Source organism: Pseudorasbora parva, chromosome 20, assembly GCF_024679245.1.
Source record: "Pseudorasbora parva isolate DD20220531a chromosome 20, ASM2467924v1, whole genome shotgun sequence".
NCBI classification, from domain to species: Eukaryota; Metazoa; Chordata; class Actinopteri; order Cypriniformes; family Gobionidae; genus Pseudorasbora; species Pseudorasbora parva.
In genome coordinates this window covers 41966845-41984863 of record NC_090191.1, presented here as the reverse complement: position 1 = coordinate 41984863, position 18019 = coordinate 41966845, and the positions used below count along the sequence as shown (strand labels likewise).

At 40.7% G+C, this 18019-nt stretch overlaps 1 protein-coding gene across 3 annotated transcripts in view; it reads right to left on the bottom strand.

Annotated features, from left to right (window-relative positions):
- Positions 1 to 4343: 4343 nt before the first annotated feature.
- tulp3 (TUB like protein 3) overlaps positions 4344 to 18019 on the bottom strand; it is a 38749-nt gene continuing 25073 nt past the window's right edge. For all 3 annotated transcript variants that reach the window (XM_067428272.1, XM_067428271.1, XM_067428273.1), the window contains 5 exons: positions 12154 to 12266; positions 7727 to 7844; positions 6895 to 6993; positions 6589 to 6760; positions 4344 to 4948 (listed from right to left, as the gene is read on the bottom strand). In XM_067428272.1, coding sequence (XP_067284373.1) covers positions 4815 to 4948; positions 6589 to 6760; positions 6895 to 6993; positions 7727 to 7844; positions 12154 to 12266 — 636 coding nt within the window. In that variant the 3' untranslated portion in view covers positions 4344 to 4814. The remainder of the gene's footprint in view (positions 4949 to 6588; positions 6761 to 6894; positions 6994 to 7726; positions 7845 to 12153; positions 12267 to 18019) is intronic.

Genomic DNA, 18019 nt, shown 5'->3' with positions numbered 1-18019 from the left:
AGGTTATTGTTTTAAAATGAAAACAAAAATGTTTTGCTTTTTTAACATATATATATATCAGTACACTCTTGGCTCTCTCTCTCTCACACACACACACACACACACAAGGAATATCAACACACACATCAATCATATCAATATGAATACACACTAAACAGGAACAAATGTGCTTGAACTTCCCTTTTTCTAGTTCTCATGATGTAAACTCAGCATTCAGGCTCTATTTACACTACAGACACACGTTAAGGCAACTTTCACAAATCCAAGCAGCAGCGGTAATAACCAGAAGTGTGCGTCAGTTCTCAAAGGTTAACACAAGGGCACGAGGAGAAGGACGCGGCCAGCGTTTCTCCTCGTTTATCAGCATGCAGTGTGTTTTCTCAAGGATTGTTGGTGAGCAAAGAGTTTAAAAGAAAGACAAATAATGAACCACGTTTAAAACAAAGTGTTAAAAATGTCATATTCTAACATGAAGGCAAAAATACAACATCCATGAATAAAAAAGTAAATCTGAAGAGAACACAATATCAAGAGGAAAAAAAATCTATTATATTGTACCTGAAGAAAATATGCATATTTTTAGGACCATAATGCATCTGTAATTCTCATTTACTGTCATACAGTTTAACACAAATTTTTGTTGTCGTTTCTTTTTTTTCATGCAAAAAAGTCTATGGGGTGAAATTTGACCAAAATTGGTTCTTAATGGGATAGTTCACCCTAAAATGAAGAAAATCATAATTTACTCAGCCTGGTGTTGTTGTAATGCCGTCGTTCTTTTTTTTTTTTTCGGACCACAAAAATGCCCCTTTAGCGCTCATATATATAATTTCAGTGAATAGTGGTCAAACTTAAAAAAACTAAACAAACAAATGAAAAATGCAAAAATATCACAGAATGATCCAATGTGTCACGTCATACACTATATAGCCAAAAGTTGTGTGACGCCTGCCTTTACATGCACATGAGCTTTAATGCCATCCCATTGTTAATCTGTAGGGTTTATTAAGGAGTCGGCCCACCCTCTCTAACAGCTCCAGCTCTTCTGGGAAGGCTTTCCTCAAGGTTTAGGAGAGTGTTTATGGGGATTTTTGACCATTCTTCTAGAAGCTCATTTGTGAGGTCAGGCACTGATGTTGGAAGAGAAGGCCTGGCTCTCAGTCTCCGCTCCAATTCATCCCAAAGCTGTTCTATCGGGTTGAGCTCCGGACTCTGTGCAGGCCAGTCAAGTACCTCCACACCAAACTCACTCATCCATGTCTGTTGGAACAGGAAGGGGTGGTGCCCAAACTGTTCCCACAAAGTTGGGAGCATGAAATTGTCCAAAATGTCTTGGGCATTAAGAGGTCCTTTTACTGGAACTAGGGGACCAAGCCCAACCCCTTAAAAACAACCCACCATAATTCCCCCTCCACCAAACTTTACACTTGGCACGATGCAGTCAGGCAAGTCCAATTCTCCTGGCAACCGCCAAACCCAGACTTGTCCATGGGATTGTCAGACAGTGAAGCCTGATTGGTCACTCCAGAGAACACGTCTCACTGCTCTAGAGTCCAGTGGCGGCCTCTTTACTCTACTGCATCCCACGCTTTGCATTGCACTTGATGTATCGACCATGGAACCCCATTCCATGAAGCTCTCTACGCTTTTCTTGAGCTCATCCGAAGGCCACAGAAGTTTGGAGGACTGGAGCTGTTGACTCTGCAGAAAGTTGGTGACTTCTGCGCACTGTGACCCTCAGCATGCGCTGACCCCACTCTGTGTTTTTATGTGTCCTACCACTTAGTGGCTAAGTTGCTTTTGTTTCCAATCGCTTCCACTTTGTTATAATCACACTAACAGTTGAGCGTGGAATATTTAGTAGTGAGGAAATGTCAGGAATGGATTTATTGCACAGGTGTCAGCCTATCACGGCCCCACGCTTGAGTTCACTGAGCTCCTGAGAGCGGCCCATTCTTTCACTAATGTGTGTAGAAGCGTCTGCATGTCTACAGCTTGATTTATACACCTGTAGTCATGAAGTGATTGAACACCTGAACTCAATGATTTGGAAGGGTTTGCCCAAATACTTTTGGCAATATAGTGTATATCCCATGTTCACTGGGGTTATACGATAGGATTTGGTTAAAAAAAAAACTAATCGAAATTAAGTGTATTATTTAAAGAAAATCCTGACCTTGGCCGTTGGTCTTCTGAGCACGACTAAGTGTTATGAGACTCTATTAGCGCCACAGTTCACTTCGACTAGCCCAGAAAAGCACAAGTTTTGAAAAATCAAGATTTATAAAAAATATGTGGCACTAATAGAGTCTTGTAAACGCTCAGGCATGCACAGAAGACCAAAAGCAGGATATTCTTTAAATAACATACCCATGTCGCACGGGACCTTTTTAAAGCCTGATGCTGGTCGCTATTCACTGCCATTACATTGACGAGCGCGAACGGGACTTTCACGGTCCAAAAAAGAAAGACGGGCATATGGCATTAGAACAACACCAGGATGAGTAAATGATGACTTCATTATTATTTTAAAGTGAACAAACCTATTTAAAGGAGGGGTAAGTGATATCTAAAAAACGTTTTACAGAACGGACTCGGGCGAAGTCCAATAACAAACTTGTAGCCAATCAGCAGGTAAGGGGCGTGTCTAATATTGATGGTGAGAAGAGAGGCTCAGTGCATGTCATTATTCAAAACACACGACACATGACGGACATTAGCTGATAGATAATAAATGCTGGCTTTTGCTTGAATATGCTCGTGTGTCATGTTCGCTTGTTTGTCCATTTGCGATCGTATTGTGACTCACTTCAGCGATGATAATGACTCGTTCATTTCCACTCTGTATGGAGCATCTAAATCTCCTTACTGTCTGTTTCAAGATCACAAAATGTGTCCGACAAGTAAAGCCACGTTTCGACCACAGGAACTTTACCCAGGAACCAGGAACTTTGGGGTGGTACTCGGTGTGTTTCGACCGCAGGAACCAGGGTCTAAATGAAGTTCCGGGTAAATATTTCCCCCTCCAAATGGCCCTGCTCGCGAGGTAGTACTTTTTCAAAGTTCAGGAACTTTCGAGGGCGGGACTTGGGCGCTGAACACGCTGATTGGTTGAGCTCACGCAGCCTTTTTTTCAACCGGCATTTTTAAAAGTCTTTTGTGAGGTTCGGTCTACGTTCAGTAAATATCAGTCTTGCTCTCTGTCTGATGGCGCGCATTCATCTCAGCCAACTCACGTTCAATGTCCGTAATAGCTGATAATAATATACTTTGTCATTTTAAATCTAGCTTTACAAGCTTTCTGAATATGCTGCTCTTTTCTGTCATTGTTAATTACTTCTTTAGTAAACCTATACATAACCAGCAAAAGCAGCACAGCTTGAATCTCTTCCATACTCGTTATTAATTTTTTTTAAAGTCACCATGTAAACGACCTGACCGATTACTTTTAAGTGTGTGTCCTTACATGATGTGATGGCGCGCGCCGCGCTCATGTTGACGAGAGAGGAAAGGTCATTTTTCTGAGGGGTAAACTTTTTATTTCGTAAGTTATGAAGATAATGTTGGAGTAATGACACAGCGTATATTGCCCCAGGCGCCTGACAGAAGATTTTTTTTTTCTGAGATGATTATTACACTTTACAACAAATAAATAGCTATAAATAATACTGTATTAGTCCTGGTGGCCGTTAAGAGTTGCTATGGCTACAGTTAACACACTCCAGCTGCTGGAGAAAACAGCGTTGACATTTTTGATGCGGCAGACAAACTGCATGTGACAAAATGATTGCGATTGAGAGTCATCACATGTAAACACCAGATCGGTTTAGATAACGTCTCATGTAAACGTCCACTAAATCTTTCAATCAGTACAAAAAAATGTCATAATTTTTTGTTCATTTTTGCGGTCGCGCAAAAATGATTACTGTCCGTCACTGGCTTGGAGGAGCAGTCGCGCGCAGTCCTACATCACCGGACTAATCTGCCTAATCTTCACGGAGCTTTAGATCGCGGTGGAAACGCAGACAGCTGCAGGTCTGGGGGGAGAAAAGTTCCTGTAAAAAAGTTCCTGGTACAAATTGTTCCAGGTAATTTTGGTGGAAACGGGGCTTAAGATACTATACTCCTAATATATGTTTGTTTCCTTTTTTCATGATCTATATAACCCTTATCTGGTCATAATTGTAATATGTTGTTAGTTGGACTGTCGGCTCGTGTACTATAGAGTTGTTCATGAGAACGGTTCGTGTTTTTGTGGTGACTTTTTCATTGAATATTCAGCCTGGATTAGTTACACACAGATTCTGCTATAGTCGTTGCCTGGTTGTATGTGCGTTGTATGTGTGGGGCGGAGCTATCAAAATAGGGGCGAGACCCTTTTGGGGGTAGGGGCGTGTTTGTTTTGGTGATTTATAATATCAACAACGGTTACCAGATAGCACTTACCCCACCTTTAACTGTGAAATTCTCCCCATAGACATACTTCTCAAATCCATCAGACACACAACAGATATCACAGAAAATATCATAGAAAATCTCTCAGTGTCTTTTCTATTGGTCCATTAAAGCATAAATCCCACGCAACTTCTCTTTTCGGGAGAGAAAGCAGGTAAATAACTCAAACGATAATCTTACCAGGTAGTGAAATGCTAAATGATTAGATGTGTTTCATTTACAAAACAGAATTAATTTGGTCCTTTCTTCTGATTCATTTTGGAGGAGCACAAATCTTCTTCCTCGGGCTTCACGTGGAGAGACGAGGCGATTGTGCTCTAGTGTCCTGAGTGGAGGAGTGCCGTGTGTGTGTCACAGCGTCACTCGCAAGCCAGTTTGCTGTCGAAGCTGGACAGGCCGATAGCAAACGCCTGCAGGGCACACATGGGGTAGTTAAAGTCCAGAGTGAAGATGTCCTCCGCCACACGGCCAAACTGCATCACGATGTAGTCCGCTGAAAACACAAAAGGAAAGACAAACCTTAAATGTTAGGCTTGGCAAACCTTCCTGGAAAGTCCATTATATGATGAGCAATATTATATAACATTATGACCACTGACAGGTGAAGTGAATAATACTGATGATCTCTTCATCACGGCTCCTGTTAGTGTGTGGGATATATTAGGCAGCAAGTGAACATTTTGTCCTCAGAGTTGATGTGTGTGAAGCAGGAAAAATGGACAAGAGTAAGGATTTGAGCGAGTTTGACAAGGGCCAAATTGTGACCAATGGAAGAAGGTGGCCTGGTCTGAGGAATCACGTGTTCTTTTACATCACGTGGATGGCCGGGTGTGTGTGTGTGTGTGTGGCTTACCTGGGGAACACATGGCCCCAGGATGCACTATGGGAAGAAGGCGAGCCGGCGGAGGCAGTGTGTTGCTTTGGCCAATGTTCTGCTGGGAAACCTTGGGTCCTCCATCCATGTGGATGTTACTTTGACACGCTCCACCTACCTAAGCATTGCTGAGACCATGTTCAGCCTTTCATGGAAACGGTATTCTGGTGGCTGTGGCTCTTCCAGCAGGATAATGCTCCTGACACAAAGCACAAATGCTTCAGGAATGGTTTGAGGAGCACAACAACCAGTTTGAGGCGTTGACTCGGCCTCCAGATTTCCCAGATCTCAATCCAATCGAGCATCTGTGGGATGAGCTGAACAAACAAGTCCGGTCCACCTTGCCAATTACAGGACCTAAAGGATCTGCTGCTAACAGCTTGGTGCCAGATACCACAGCACACCTTCAGGGGTCTAGTGGAGTCTATGCATCGACGGTTCAGCAAAAGGGTAACCAACACAATATTAGGAATGTTATGTGGTCATAATGTTATGCCAGATCGGTGTATTATCGTTAACTAAAGGCGGGCGTTCACTGTGCGACTTCGGACACTCGGGAGGTCGTGAGATATTGCAGATGCTACGAGTCATTTAATTTGATCATCGCATCAAATCAGCTGGTACACGGCACGACTGTTTGCACCGCGAGCCGGCCGCGATCACACAAGCTTTCGTTAAACACAGACACCGCAGAGCTTTCAATGTTGCTGATAGATACAAAAAATAAAGAAAAAATGTGCAAATGATTTGTTGAAAAGCAGAGAACAGTAGCCATTCCTTTCAACCGAAACAACCAGAGGGAGAGAGAAGGGTGGACGTGAGAGAGAGAAAGAGTGTGTGTGTGTGTGTGTGTGTGTGTGTGTGTGTGTGTGTGTGTGTGTGTGTGTGTGTGTGTGTGTGTGTGTGTGTGAACGCTGTATGTTTGCAGCGACTGAGCTAATAATACTCATAGATCGAGCCTATGTGACGTGCTTGTGCATGATTTGGCAATAGGGGACAGTCATATGCTGGTAAAAATCCGGCCGACTCCCCGAACTTTTTAAACATGCTTAAAAATTATCGTGAGGTCGGGAGGTGCTCTTAACGTGCTCGGCTCGTCTCGTATTTCCTCTCACATGGTGCGAGCCGCGACCATACGAGCATACACGATGTCCACGCGATTTCTCCTGATAGAAAAAAATTGTCTGCGAGTTCATACGACAGCAAAAATCGCACCGTGTACGCCTGGTTAAAACAGGACTCTAACTCAGATGACTTACGGTCGTTGTCGTGCACGATCTGGAAGTTCTTGACGGAGGCCTGTGTGACTCTGCCGTGAAAGTTTAGCACGTATGACTGCGTGTCGTCGTTCCACACTGGAGCTTTATTATGCAGCTCTATTAGATTGTCCAGCGAATGATTCTGCCATTTGCTCAGCAGAGACTCCTGATCCTGAAACACACATACACACACACACACACACACACACACACACACACACACACACACACACACATTAATGCATCATTCGAAGGTCTGAACTCGTAATGAAGATCTGATTGACAGCTGTCAGCACAGACACTCACACAAGGGGGCCTGACCGGGACTCTTTCGAAATTCATGTTCATGCCGGGAATAATCACAGTCATCTTCCGCGGCCCTTTGAAGCCCAGAACATTGGTCTCCTGAAAATACACACACATTTGTTTTTGTGAAATGTGGGGACATTCCATAGAAGTAATGGTTTTTATACTGTACTAACCGTATTTTCTATCCCCTTACACTGCCCCTAAACCTACCCATCACACACACACACACACACACACACACACACACACACACACACACACACACACACACACAGCCCCTAAACCTACCCATCACACACACACACACACACACACACACACACACACTGCCCCTAAACCTACCCATCACAGGAAACATTCTGCATTTTTACTTTCTCAAAAAAACATCATTTAGTGTTTTTAAGGCCATTTGAATTATGAGGACATTTGATATGTCCTCATAAACCACATTTATAGTGTAATACCAGTGTAATACCCATGTAGTTATACAAATTTGTGTCCTCATAAACCACATAAACAGGCTCACACACACACACACACACACACACACACACACACACACACACACACACAGTCCCTAAACCTACCCATCACAGGAAACATTCTGCATTTTTACTTTCTCATATAAACTCCTCCTGTCTGATTTATAAGCCTTTTGAAAAGTGGGGCCATGGGTAATGTCCTCATATTTCACCCTCTCCTGTAATACCTGTGTCATACCCATGGCATTATACACATTTGTGTCCTGATATGTCAAAAAAACAAGCACACACAACCATAAGAAGTGTGCAGAAACACAAAAAACACCTGGAAACGGACACACACTCACGTAGCAGATGGCGGCGAGCTCCTGCCGAGTGTTGGTTTCCTCCAGAAGCGCTCCGGGGGTTTTCGTGGGGTTCGTGCCGTTATCATACACGGTAAATTTTGTTCCCATCAGATTAGACCTGCACACACACACACACACACACACACACACACACACACACACACACACACACACACACACACACACACACACACACGTTACACTTTTATTTTTACTACAGCAGGGCACTTGGATTATAGAGTTTCAATCCTTTAGATCCCAAGGACCCCCAAAAAAGATATTTTAAAGGCAGCTTTATATATATATATATATATATATATATATATAAAGACCAAATTTAAACAATTAAAAAATTTATACATTGAAAAAATGTATATTATATGTATACACATTAAATTAAGTATTACATTATATAACTATAATATAACTTTTAGCTGTATTATTTACTTTTGTTAAATCAAATTTTTAGTATTTATTTGTTTTTATAATTAACTTAATTTTTATTTTGCATGTTTTTTCTCTAAACATATTTTTTTTACTATTTAATAAATTTAAAAAGTCCATCATTTTAATAAATTAATTTCAATTTTATATATTTTGATCTAATTTAGTTTTTATTATTTAAATTTATGTTGTATTTATTCATTTTAATCAGTTGTTTAAATATTTATTTATTGTAATCAACATTTTTTATTTTGATCTAATTTTGTATCATTTATTCAATTTTTTACATTGGAAAAGTTTAGAGAAAAACAATCTAAGATTAGATTTATTTATTCAACCTTAAACTATTTTTATGATTTATGTTAAGTAAAATTTTTGATTATTTACTTTTCACATATTTTACAGTTTTTAAATTATATTTATTAATTTATTTTATTCACTTTTTTAATTAATATTTTAATATAATTTTCTTATTTTTAATCCAATTTGTTTATTCTAAATCAAAATCTTATTATTTATTTATCTTCATCAATTTTTTTTAACGATTTAGTTGTTTTTGTACACTGCTTTTCTCTACAGGGAGTGCAGAATTATTAGGCAAGTTGTATTTTTGAGGATTAATTTTATTATTGAACAACAACCATGTTCTCAATGAACACAAAAAACTCATTAATATCAAAGCTGAATATTTTTGGAAGTTTTAGTTTTTAGTTTTAGCTATTTTAGGGGGATATCTGTGTGTGCAGGTGACTATTACTGTGCATAATTATTAGGCAACTTAACAAAAAACAAACATTTCTGACTCATATACATTTCTGACATTCAAATACCAAACAAAAACAAATCAGTGACCAATATAGCCACCTTTCTTTGCAAGGACACTCAAAAGCCTGCCATCCATGGATTCTGTCAGTGTTTTGATCTGTTAGGGCTGGACGATATGGCCAAAATTTATATCACGATATATTTCTTAATTTCGGTCGATACGATATAATTTCGATATCGATATGAACTATATAAAAGCTTTAGAAAAACTACCAAGAACTGCCACAAGGGTAAAATTAATTTGCCAAGTCTATGAAACCTCCTCCTATAAAACTATATAATATTTTAGAAATAAAAACGGTACAAATAAATTAATGTTCACCTTTTATTTGCATTTGTTAATATGGTGTTAATACATGTCATTGTGTGCAAATGTGGAAAGCATTAAAACAAATGTGCCACTTGCCTCTTACACAAATAGTCTACATGGGTTATTTTTAACGCTTGGCATCGTATCGTTAGACATTATTGATGCATCTATGTCGATGTATTGTTACACCCATAGTCGGCACCTCTCCGGCACATTTTGCAGCACACTGAAACCTGAAGTTTAATATCAGATCTTAAGCCCCATTCGCACGGGACAAGTATTACCTGGGGACCTCTGGTGATTTTTAATAATTGCAGAGAATGTCTGTGATCTTAATCCAGTGCGAATCGGCTATGTCTGTAATTTGTAAAGTAAAAACTCCCCCGCAAATTACCTACCATATTTCGCCGAACACCGAGGTCCTGTGATAACATTAGTCCCGTGCGAATCGGCATCTCTGTGATTTGGCCAGGATTAGGCGGATTGTATATAATTTTTGCAAGCTTTTTTTCTTCCTGTGAGCATTTCTATCTTTATCTTTCACGAAGAATAAAGTCTGCATTCATAATGCGCACCGTTATGAATTCCCGTGCAGCCGCGCCCGCACGGATTATACTTTCACTTTAGAATGATTTTCAATTTGAGAGTAATCTGATTGAATGGTGTTTAATATTAACACCAATAGCCTACTGTTCTTAATGAAAAACAGAACAGAACAGTACAGTACAATGACAAGCTTGTTTAAATAGCCACTTTTGCATTTGAAACTGAATCTTCCGTCGTATATTGTGAGCTTCTCACTCGTGATAAAATAAATCTGACTCCTGCCCCTGGTCTGAGCTCAGTTCATGGCGTCTGTTCGCTAACTAAACGAAATTATGTTTATTTATTAGGCTACTGTAAAATAATCAAAACGATATCGATGCTTGTTTATGATTTCATACAGATATCTATAACGAAGTCTATCATATCCGGGAGAAGTCAGTAAATTCAAGTAAAATCACAGGCTTGCTTATCCCGTGCGAATGCGCCACGCAAAACTCAGATGTGGGGGAGTAATTTCTAAATCACAGAGGTCTCTATAATAGGCTACTAATCCCGTGTGAATAGTGCTGTAGATAGCCGAACCACTTCCACGCCACTAAAGAAAGTTAGTCTTTCTCCTTACTTGTGGAAGCTCGTCCAGTCACATTTGTATTAGTCAGGGACTGTTTTTGTAGCTAAAACTTGCCGCGTTGGATCTATCAGCCTTACTACTGCTGAGCACTGGCTGCGTGTCCGTGGTGTACGTCATCGCGCAAGTAGCCAATCGTGTTCTGCTCTTTCTGACGGCTGCGCCCTGAACGTCAGTCATATCGAAATATCGGAAATGTGTTTAAAAATCATATCACCGTTATTGAAAAAAATTATATCGCGATATATATTGATATTGAATTATTGTCCAGCCCTATGATCTGTTCACCATCAACATTGCGTGCAGCAGCAACCACAGCCTCCCAGACACTGTTCAGAGAGGTGTACTGTTTTCCCTCCTTGTAAATCGCACATTTGATGATGGACCACAGGTTCTCAATGGGGTTCAGATCAGGTGAACATATCATATCATTATAGGCCATATCATTAGATTTTCTTCTTTTATACCCTTTCTTGCCAGCCACGCTGTGGAGTACTTGGACGCGTGTGATGGAGCATTGTCCTGCATGAAAATCATGTTTTTCTTGAAGGATGCAGACTTCTTCCTGTACCACTGCTTGAAGAAGGTGTCTTCCAGAAACTGGCAGTAGGACTGGGAGTTGAGCTTGACTCCATCCTCAACCCAAAAAGGCCCCACAAGCTCATCTTTGATGATACCAGCCCAAACCAGTACTCCACCTCCACCTTGCTGGCGTCTGAGTCGGACTGGAGCTCTCTGCCCTTTACCAATCCAGCCACGGGCCCATCCATCTGGCCCATCAAGACTCACTCTCATTTCATCAGTCCATAAAACCTTAGAAAAATCAGTCTTGAGATATTTCTTGGCCCAGTCTTGACGTTTCAGCTTGTGTGTCTTGTTCAGTGGTGGTCGACTTTCTGCCTTTCTTACCTTGGCCATGTCTCTGAGTATTGCACACCTTGTGCTTTTGGGCACTCCAGTGATGTTGCAGCTCTGAAATATGGCCAAACTGGTGGCAAGTGGCATCTTGGCAGCTGCACGCTTGACTTTTCTCAGTTCACGGGCAGTTATTTTGCGCCTTGGTTTTTCCACACGCTTCTTGCGACCCTGTTGACTATTTTGAATGAAACGCTTGATTGTTCGATGATCACGCTTCAGAAGCTTGGCTATTTTAAGACTGCTGCATCCCTCTGCAATATATCTCACTATTTTTGACTTTTCTGAGCCTGTCAAGTCCTTCTTTTGACCCATTTTGCCAAAGGAAAGGAAGTTGCCTAATAATTATGCACACCTGATTTAGGGTGTTGATGTCATTAGACCACACCCCTTCTCATTACAGAGATGCACGTCACCTAATATGCTTAATTGGTAGTAGGCTTTCCAGCCTATACAGCTTGGAGTAAGACAACATGCATAACGAGGATGATGTGGTCAAAATACTCATTTGCCTAATAATTCTGCACTCCCTGTAGACGTTTTCATGGAGCTTCTTTCCATTGTAAATCCAGCATTGTAACCACAATTTGTCCTTTAAAAAAACAGGGATGAGTTAATGCAGTCAAAAGATCTGAACAGGAGACATCCATCCCGGGTGATCGTCTGAATATGATCCGATCCCTCAAACCCCATCTGGACGTCACTGCTGAGATCAAATCTGCTGAGATTCGATGAGTTAATAGCAGAAATAAAAGGCACCTCAGTTTTCCTATGAAGCTCTCGCCCTCTCGGGACAGATCTGTGGCGTCTACGGAGATCAGATAGTTTGATGTCTTGCTCTTTTTCCTCTTGCGTCCGGCCAATAAAAACACCTGAAGAAAGAGAGAGAGATTGAGCAAGAGAAGGACTAAAAAGCTTGTGGATATGGTAGGGCTGGGCGGTATATCGAGTTTGTACAATATATCGATATATTTTATAGAGACGATACGTGTATATACAGCAGATTGATGCGAGTACGCAGAGTGAGCTGATGCAGGCAAAGTGCATGATACAATTTGTCCTATACATGATACCAAGGGATGGGTACCGAAACCCGGCATTAAACGGGCCCCAGGGCTGAATTTTGAAAGACCGTTGTATCGATAAGCTCGGCCGTTATCGGTTTTGCTGTCGGTACTTTTGAAAATACACGTTACGAGAGAGCGAGAGAGAGAGAGAGAGAGAGAGAGCGAGAGAGAGAGAGAGAGAGAGAGAGAGAGAGAGAGAGAGAGAGAGAGAGAGAGAGAGAGAGAGAGAGAGAGAGAGAGAGAGAGAGAGAGAGAGCACAAAACGACAGCCCTAATGAGTGATGACAGAGGACAGAACTAAACATTCAAACATAGCCTGGTTACACTTTACACTAGATTGTGATAATGTGATATTATTTTAGATTTTGGCTTCTTTGGCAAAGATTTTGGCTTTAGATTTTGGCAAAGAATATAATTTTAATATTTATGTCTAGCGCAACTTAATTCCCTTTGCAGCAGTAGCCTACGCTGTCATTTCTCCCTTTAACTCAAACGTAATGACAGAATCAGCACGATCAGTGATTGTTGCTACTGTTGGTTGTGGGACGCGTTTAATTATAAAAAGAGCGATTAAAAGCACAAAAATGTCAGCAAGAGATTGTTCCCAAGTCGGCGCGCTCTCCGAAACAGCCGCAACAAGACGAGCAAACTACACTTTCGGTTTCACACTCGCGTCTAAAACGATCAAATATACACAAACATCCATGTCAAAATGACCGGCTTGGAGAGTCTCTTAAACACAGTTTGTGTCTAAAATGGACGTAGTTATTATGGATAGTTGGGAGAAAGTGTAGTGCATCTGCCTATTATCAGTCGCCTATAGATCTGCACATCTGTCTTAAAGAGGCAGCGGTGTAAATAAACATGCTGACGAATTACTGCGAATTAAACAACCAAATGCAAAGAGAAAATCCCTCGCAGCTCTTGAATGAATAACTTCAGCTTTAATAAGCATTAATTTATCCTATTTATGATAAACTATGCAGTTTTATATTACATTTGATTACTAGAATTCTTCCTAAAATTAAAGCACTGTGTAGGCCTATATAATGTGTATCTTTGTTAATTGTGTGTGTGTGTGTGTGTGTGTGTGTGTGTGGGGTATATATATATATATATATATATATATATATATATATATATATATATATATATAGTAAATCTCAAAAAGTACCGATAAGAATACCGTTAAAGTACCGGACCGATAAGCAGTATCGTTAAGAGTATTAATACCGTTAAAACCTTTACAATACCCATCCCTATACCTGCTTTATATTAAGGGCTTTAAAATAACTGGTAAGATATAGTTAACCCCTGGACTTGCTTAAAAGCAAATATATATACCTATGGAGAATATTTCTGGTCACAGCTCAAAAGGCCCTTACGTGCAAATGGCTCCCACCTACATCACCCACTATAGAAGACTGGAAAGCAGTTGTAATCAAAATATATAAGATGGAAATTCTTACCTTTTCTTTAAAATTAACAAAGCAAACAGAGATTATGCAGTGGAAAAGATTAAAGGAATTTGTAGAAAATGGAGTCATTATATAATAGATGTATTCAAAGATTATTGTCGTAAAATCAAAACTGTAACTATGCTAAGTTGCCACTGGACTGGACCGCTATTTTATTTTTTCTTATTCTTGTGTTGGTTCTCTTATTTAGAAATTTAAGGGATATCCGTTTAATGGAACATATCCAATCTTCCTTTTATTTTGTAATGTAAGACTCCTACAAAAAAAAATAATATATATATATATATAGTTCGCGCGCGGCTCCCGCTCTGCCCTAATGCGACTTATAGTCCAGTGCGACTTATATGTTTTTTTCCTCTTCATGACGCATTTTGACTGATGCAACTTATGCCTGGTTCAGACTACATGATATTAGCCCGAATTTGGCACGATCTGTTTGACGTAAGGTGTCTTAGGGATTCGTAAACAATAATGGACGTCGGGATGCAAGAATCGATCGTTTCATCTCGTATAGTGTCATAGTAGCCTAGAAATCTAGACACACCCTAGCGGCAGCAAATTTAATCTGCCCGCAAGTGTCGTCTAGGAACTCTCAATACCCTTCTGAGCTGTATTCCTCACAATCTGGACGGGCCAATCACATCGTGTATAGAGTCGGTGGGCGGGGCCATAATGACGACGGCCGAGTTGCGTTTGCGTGCTTCTAGTAACACAGAAACTGGCGAACGGCGGTCTGTCGAATCAGGTTTGACCGCGATTCTGGAAGACTTGGAGTTAAGCTTTTCTCTGAGAAAAGAACAAAGAGTGGCACTGAAGTCATTCTTAAGAAGGGAAGATGTGTTTAGAGTTTAGCCGACCGGATACGGCGAATGTTTAATCTATCAACAAGCTCTGCTTCACCTTCGTTGCTCTGGTTGGTGTAGCGCTATCCTATCGCGTGCAGAGGGAGTTTGACAGACGACCGTTTATCCGCCCCTCAGATTGAGCCGTCAATGGAGAGTTTCCAGACCAAACATCTTGATGTGGGTCTGGCTTGTCAGGCTAGTGTCATAGTATACGACAACCGAATCCGCGCCTGCGATACTTCACGACATCATGACAGAAAGACTAGCATGTTTAATATTTTTTGCGGTCCTTCACGACGGGTTCTGTCACGTGTGACGCTGACCAACCGGAGCACAGACAGTTTTCGTACACAGCTTTCAAACACGGCGAAACGCATGAGAGATGACGGAGCCGCTAACTTTAGGTGGAATTATAAAATGGAGGAAAGGTTCATGGAGGTGTGGCAAAAGTACTCCTGACTGTACGATGTGTCATCGACGGACTACCACAACCACATAAGAAAAATGCTGGTGAACGATAGCGGAAGCCCTTCAGGAACCCGGTGGGTAACGTTACTGGAATGTAACTTAAAAGATGTTTTACAAATACGTTGTGGTGGCAAGCTTTTACTACTGGCTAATAACTAAATATTTAATATTAAAAGAACAATATTTTACCTCAAGTTCTCTTTTGGAGGATTGACAGGCCATAATGTCCTCATCCAGTAAGCCAGGAACATGTCCTTTGTTGGGTTTTATTTTTATTTGTGCGCTTTTCTAAACATAAAACAGCCAATACACGCTGCTTCAGACATCGTTTGTTTACGCTCTTATTTCTGAAAGTCAATGACATCACGCACGTCGTGACAACAAGCGATGATTGGTCGAGTAGCAACGTGTAGTCTGACATGTTTCTAGATTAAAAATCGCGTAATCTGACACAGTAACTATCGTAACAGACAAAAATATCTTGTAGTCTGAACCAGGCATTATACTCCGGAGCGACTTACAGTCCGGAAAATACGGGTACTTTAATTTTAAATTTCTAACCTCATATTAGAGTTTAGATCGGGCTAAAAAAAATCAAGCCCAACCCTACCTGAGCCCGTGCACTTATAGTCCGGAAAATACGGTATGTCTTTTAGTTTGTCACTGCACCTTTTTTGAAAAGCACATTAAGAATTACGAGCTTATGAACGAATCTGGAAATGAAGCAAAGTAACAGAGAAAAAAAGAGAATTAGTCCTCAGATGCCATGTCTATAATTTATAGCAAAACAATCTAGCATGAATTCGATCTTAAGCTAATTCATTAAAAGCAGTTATTACTCCACCACCTGCGTGACATTAACACACCCCAGCCCGTTATAGCTTTCAGCCACACATGTCGTCGATGTTCTTTAACGGATGAGATCCGACTTGACTCCACAACTGGTGCGGTTTTCACAGTACACGATGCAAGTAGCCATTATTTTCTTGACGAGAAATTCTCTGGTTAACATACAATTCAATGGGACGGAATGAACTTTCTGACCCCGACATGCGCACTGCGAACTGTGAATTTTCCTGGGACGTCACCCATCAAGGGGTCTATTTTCAATGCTTCAAGAGACTCTAATTAACCCACTGATGTCTCATATGGACTACTGTGATGATGTTTTTATTCCCTTTCTGGACATGGACAGTATAGTGTGCATACTAGGGCTGGGATAAACGATTATTTTTTAAACGATTAATCTAGCGATTATTTTTTCGATGCATCGATTAATCTAACGATTCATTTTTCCTGACCGATTCGGTTACGATTCGATTCGATTACCGATTATCTCCCCATTAATTGCCTAATAGCAATTTATACATGTTGATTTAATTCTCTGAATGAAAAAACGAATTCCTTAACATTGCAATATATGTTTATTGCTCTTAAAATTCCAAAGTAAGACTATACAAGAGCAATGCATTCAATAAAACCTTGAAAACATAAAGTAGGCTACACACACACACACACACACACACACACACATAAATAAGTATTAACCTACAACAAAGAAACATATTATACGATTTTTCTATGTATGCAACTCAGCCTACAGGCTATGCCCATCGATTAAATATCAACAAGTTGGTTAATCAAATCCGGGGACACACTGCAAGCGTGAGCGTCTCGGCTGCGTGGCGTGTCCGTTTTTGTTTCGGCTCACATGTTAACAGGTTGGAGTTCGCACACTGCCTGTGACGCGCGGAAAACGCATGCATGCTGGAAATAGAAGAGCGCCTATTTTTCACGTGTTGGGAGCGTCTCCAGGCAAAATAGAATAGGAAAAGATGTTTATATATCATTTTGACACGAATACATATTATTAAATTACATTTTCATGTTTGAAAGTCTGTAGGTTTACATAAATGCAGATATAGGCCTAATTGTAATAATAAAAAACGTCAATTATCGATTTTGAAATATTGCAACTGTCAATACAGAACGAAATATTCTGTAGCCTATTTTGCCGTCAATACCATAGATATGTGGCTACTCCCGACGTTTTCTTTGCTGTATCAGTAGGCTATTTATGTTTAACATTTGGAATAGGGCTTCCCTCCGCATCAATAGCAGCAGCAGCGCCACGTCAGACACGCTTCTAGTGTCCAAAGGCAGAGAAAACGTCACGCAGCCCCGTGGCTGACACGCAACAGAAACGCCACGCGCATCCGCGGCATGACAGTGAAAACAGTTACATGTAGAGTGCATTATGGGCGCCAATATTCCGTTTAAAACCGGAATAGTCCTGGGATGAAACTGCTCACTTAGAGGATGGATACCCTCGGTCACATCAGCGCGATTAGACATTGAACATTTTAAATTTAAAACAGCTTATTATGTAGGTAACGGAGCCAATGTGTCCGATGCTTTCACTTGATGCAAACGTTTGTTTTTGTGATTAAAATACATCAAATATTACCAAAACATCTGTCTTCCTGTGTGCAGAAATTTGTTTATGTAGCCGTGACAACAAAACGCGTGCGCGCATGCCTGTGATGCTCCGTGCGCACCGCGCGCCAACCCCATAGACTGTGGCCAAACCGCAAGCCTTGCACTTCTGAAAGTCTGAGGAGCCACTCGTGTTGCTACCATAGATATACATAATAAATAATATACTTATTATGTACATCTATGGTTGCTACTACTCTCCGGCGCCGCCATCTTTATTTTGAGTCTGACGAATCGACGCGCATATTTTGCGTCGACGTATTTTTTGCGT